Here is a 4,157-nt window from a genome sequence, read left to right as displayed (position 1 = left end):
GACCCTGGTTTGCACCTCTGAAGACAGGTCATGAGGAATGAGAAGCTGGGATCTCTCCTTTTCACCAACCTGATTCTCAAATAGGCAGGATTCAGAAATTGGATACTTTCCTTCAATATATAAACTTTCTGCAATGAAACTGTTAATAGGAAGTTCAGTACCTTGAACCTTAATTTATTGCAGTCACTGTGACATCTGTTTTTCTTTTTCCAGGTATTGAACTTATTCTTGGGGCTATGGGGAAGGGTACATGGAAGATGTAACCTCTACGCCCTCTCCTCCCTCCCACCTTGTCTGGATACTATTCTCCTGTGGGCCTCACTTCCATGATGGCCTAAGTAGTTATCCTGGCCTGACTGAGGTTCATCTGCCAAGTATTAGGAAATCATGCCCATAAATCTTCCACGGATACAGTCACTCAGTGGCTAAGACCCTGCTACTTGTGGTGCTTCTCATTCTCTTCTCAGAAGGAAGCAGTACAGCAGGGACTTGCTGATGGAATGGGGCTCGGGAAGGGGAGAACTAACTCCTGACAGACCCTCTACAGCCCAAGGAGCCTCCCAGTCATCTCCCTCCCCTAGGCTGGTCCTGGATCTGGGTGCCAGGCAACCCTCTGGAGCAGAATGGGCCAAATGCTAGAAGACTTCATCTCATCTCTTGTAGAGGAGAGCACCGAGGAAGAGTAGCTCCAGATCACTGAGCGCAGAATGGCTCCCATGCTCCAAACTGAGACAACAGCAAGGGCAGACCTCAAACCCCTGGCCTCACCCTACACGTCTTCTGGTCCCACTAACACCTACTGAGTAGAGAGGCTCACCTTCCCTCCTTACAGGGTACATGCTGCCCTTCAGGGTGTTGGAGTGCTTCACTTCCAGTTCTATCAGCAAAGGCCTTTTGCGCCTTTCCTCAGCTTTGATCTGGGCCTCCTGGATCTCCCAACTAGCCCTTTGTCCCTAATCAAGCAGCAGCATGCACTAACTTGGCTGTCCCACTTGGCAGAATTGCTTGACAGTATAGAAAATATAAAAGTAAAACCTTATAAAGGAAAGTGACATTCCCCAGGAGGTCTCTCAGCATACTAGTAGGAGAACTATTGTGCTTCATGTGTGACAACTCCAGGTCGGTATTTGAAACATGTCATGCTGCCAGAAAGTTCTTTCACAGGTTATTGTTTTACATTCCCAAATGGCTATGATTGACATCACATTCATTTGTGTCTATAAAGAAAACAATACTGAGCTACCTTAGATCTGGATGGCTTTCCCCCTGCCCCTTACATTATCCACGGATTCATTTATTCATTCAACAAACACCACAGTAGAAATACAGTGGTGAACAACATACTGACCTCCTGCATTCATGGAGTTTAAGTTCTCTCTTATAATCAATCGCCAGTACTGTGTTCCCCTTTATAAATGTGGACAACCAGACTGGCTGCTTGGGAAGACAACTTCAAGGTCAGCGAGTGAAAAATATTTTGTTTTATAGATTTAAACTGATGCTGAGAAAGATGTCTGGCTTGTTCCACCAACTTGTAAGGTACCATGGGGTGAGTTCTGGAACCCAGGCCCCTCCCCTCCTCTTGTGTGCTCCTTAGGAGTCCATCTGTCTCAGCCAGGGGACAGAAGCGGAGGGAGGTCCTGAGAAGTGACAAGGATGCTGGGTGGAGGGGACAAAACACTGTCTCCTTCCTGTCCCTGGCCTGTGAGCCTACACACAGGCAGGGCTTTCTTTCCTTGAAAAGAATCTCAGCCTCAACTGGCCTTAGCAGCAGGTTAGGGCAAAGACATAGACAGGGTCGTGCTCGGTGCTGGCGGTGCTGGGGGTGGTGGGAGGGAAGGGCAGGCCAGGGCACTCGCCTATTGTGGGTCTGGATTGGATGCTTCCACTCATTCATTTCCTTTTAATTAACCCGCATTCCTGGAGGAGAAATATTTATGTTGGCTCCCATAGAGGCAATCTGCAGACTGGAAAGAAGGGGGAAGAAAGCCCGCCTTAGCAAAACAATATCTCTAAAGAGCTCAAGAAGAGAAAATAAGAGAACAAAATGCCATTAAAATAGCCTTCTACCCCCACCGGAGTCAATGAAAACTTCATTTCACATGCTAATCCCCCACTCCGCCCCCTTCCCTTCTCACAACACCTTTCCGAAAGTGTTTGGGAAAAGTCTTCGCAGTCAGTACACAGCTCCCCGCAGCTCAGACTTCTCCTTGTGTTAGTTCAGGGCCCCAAGTGGGGCTCTCGCTCCAGCAGCGGCTTTTTTCTCCCCCCCTTTAATTTAAACAAAGACTTCGGAGTTCATCAACCTCCCACTGAAATTCACAGCTGCTGAACAAACTAATCCCCTCTCCCGGCCTTTCTTCCCTTCAATGGGCTCTTGGCTTCAAAGACACTTTGGGAAAGGACTTTGCTGGGGCTCACACTGCTTCATCGATAGAAGTTAGTGCAAGTATTATCTGAAGAGCAAGTGGCTTTACAAACAAATACTGCCTAACAATCCCTTCCTCCCAAACACACACATCTAGCCCGCAGACATGATGCGATCTACAACAGGATTAGAGATCGTACCCCTGGCTTCACACCCGGTCCCTTTGTGTAGCTGAGCTCAGCCCTGAAGTGGTGTGGGGAAAACCCTGGAGCTGAATGTCAGGCACGGATGGAGACACACACACACATACACACACACACAGTGGTGTGGGGAAAACCCTGGAACTGAATGTCAGGCACAGATGGAGACACACACACGAAGTGATGTGGGGAAAACCCTGGAGCTGAATGTTAGGCATGGATGGAGACACATGCGCACACACACCACACACACACACACACCTCTCCGAGTGGCCATAAATGCTGCAAGGAGAGCGCTTAATTCAGTGCCACCTCCTTTCTTCAACTCTCCTGACTTCCTATCTGTCCCCAAGCCTCTCCCTTGCCTTACTGAGGTACAGGGAGCCAGAACAAAGGACTGGGAAGACAGATAAGAGCAAACTAGGACCCAGAGAAGATAAAAATTGGGAGATGACTGAGGAAACCAAACTAAAGCAGCTTTATTGCACATAAAGTACATCAGGGCTTCAGTGCAGAGTCCAACCATGAAAGTGCAGCCAGAGAGAGAAGGCAGCCCTGAGATGTGTGGGGGTGGGGAAGAAGGGCCTCCAAGTCTTGAAGAAGAGTGCCAGAAGAGTCTTTCATTAATATGGCTCCTATTCAGAACCAGGCTTCTAACCAAAGAATGAATGGGTCTATATCTTGCCTGGGCCAGGACTCAGGCAGGCTGAGTCAGGGGCTGCTCCCAATGGGCAGTGGTCCCTCTGCTCCTATCCCATAGCTTAAGACAACTCTCAGCAAAAGGCAGTGCACCCCCTTCCACCCTCCACCTCACCTAGTTCACCCTTAACAATGCTGGCAGAGAAGTCCCTTCTTAAAAGGGCCTGATTTCTTTCTCTTGGTTCTGCTCAGCACCCATCACTCATGTCTAGGATTTGTTGAAAGGCTGAGTAGCAGTCAACTCTACCCCAGTCTCTGGGGCTCAGAGAAGTATGGAAACATGAAGTCAGAGGCAAGGAGAAGGTAAAGTCAGGCTCATAACCCACAGAAGGGGAAAGACAAAAGACCCACATGATGGGTTCGGCAGAGGTAGACTTGAAAAAGTGATCCTGCTCACCCTCTCAGAAACCACCTGGACAGAATACCCCTGGGGGAGAAGGCACACTGTGCCAGCCCCTGTTGGAGGATAGTTTTAGGGAAAGTGAAGGAGAACAGGCTGACCGAGCTCTGGGCAGATCCCAGAGGGCCAGGCATAAAGGGGTAGAGAGCAGGCACTCTGCTGGTTCGGAGCCAAGTCTACAGCATCATATACCTGGCAGCAAGGGAGGAAGGCTGGGAAAAACAAACAATCTGTTCCAAAATTCCCTTCCTGCAGGAAGGAATTAAGTAACAATAAAAGTGGTCTCCTGGCAGGCGGAGCTGCCTGGTTTAGACGCGCAGCTTATGAGCAATGGTGAGGACAGACTTCAGGACAGGCATGAAGCTGGAGACCTCACTGAAGCTGCTGCAGCCCACCACCTGGGCATGCATCGCAAGGCCCTGCTCAGGGCTTCCTGCGTCCACACATCGGGCAATCTCATGGAGCCCGGCCAGCACAGGAGGCGAGAGCT

At 49.6% G+C, this 4,157-nt stretch overlaps 1 protein-coding gene across 13 annotated transcripts in view; it reads right to left on the bottom strand.

The window, feature by feature from the left end:
• Positions 1 to 1,461: 1,461 nt before the first annotated feature.
• The window catches only part of SEC31B (SEC31 homolog B, COPII coat complex component), a 33,272-nt gene continuing 30,576 nt past the window's right edge, over positions 1,462 to 4,157 (bottom strand). For 11 of the 13 annotated variants that reach the window (XR_003508837.1, XM_027528679.1, XM_027528684.1 and 8 more), the window contains one exon: positions 3,024 to 4,155. Coding sequence is in view for 12 of the 13 variants with exons in the window: in XM_027528679.1 (XP_027384480.1) it covers positions 3,976 to 4,155 (180 nt within the window). In the remaining variant the exon portion in view is untranslated. Of the gene's footprint in view, positions 1,968 to 3,023; positions 4,156 to 4,157 lie in introns of those variants that run through there. The other 2 variants (XM_027528685.1, XM_027528682.1) reach the window with 2 other exon arrangements.

Source organism: Bos indicus x Bos taurus, chromosome 26, assembly GCF_003369695.1.
Source record: "Bos indicus x Bos taurus breed Angus x Brahman F1 hybrid chromosome 26, Bos_hybrid_MaternalHap_v2.0, whole genome shotgun sequence".
Classification (NCBI taxonomy): domain Eukaryota; kingdom Metazoa; phylum Chordata; class Mammalia; order Artiodactyla; family Bovidae; genus Bos; species Bos indicus x Bos taurus.
Note: the sequence above shows the minus strand (reverse complement) of the source record. Positions and strands in the feature narration are given on the sequence as shown.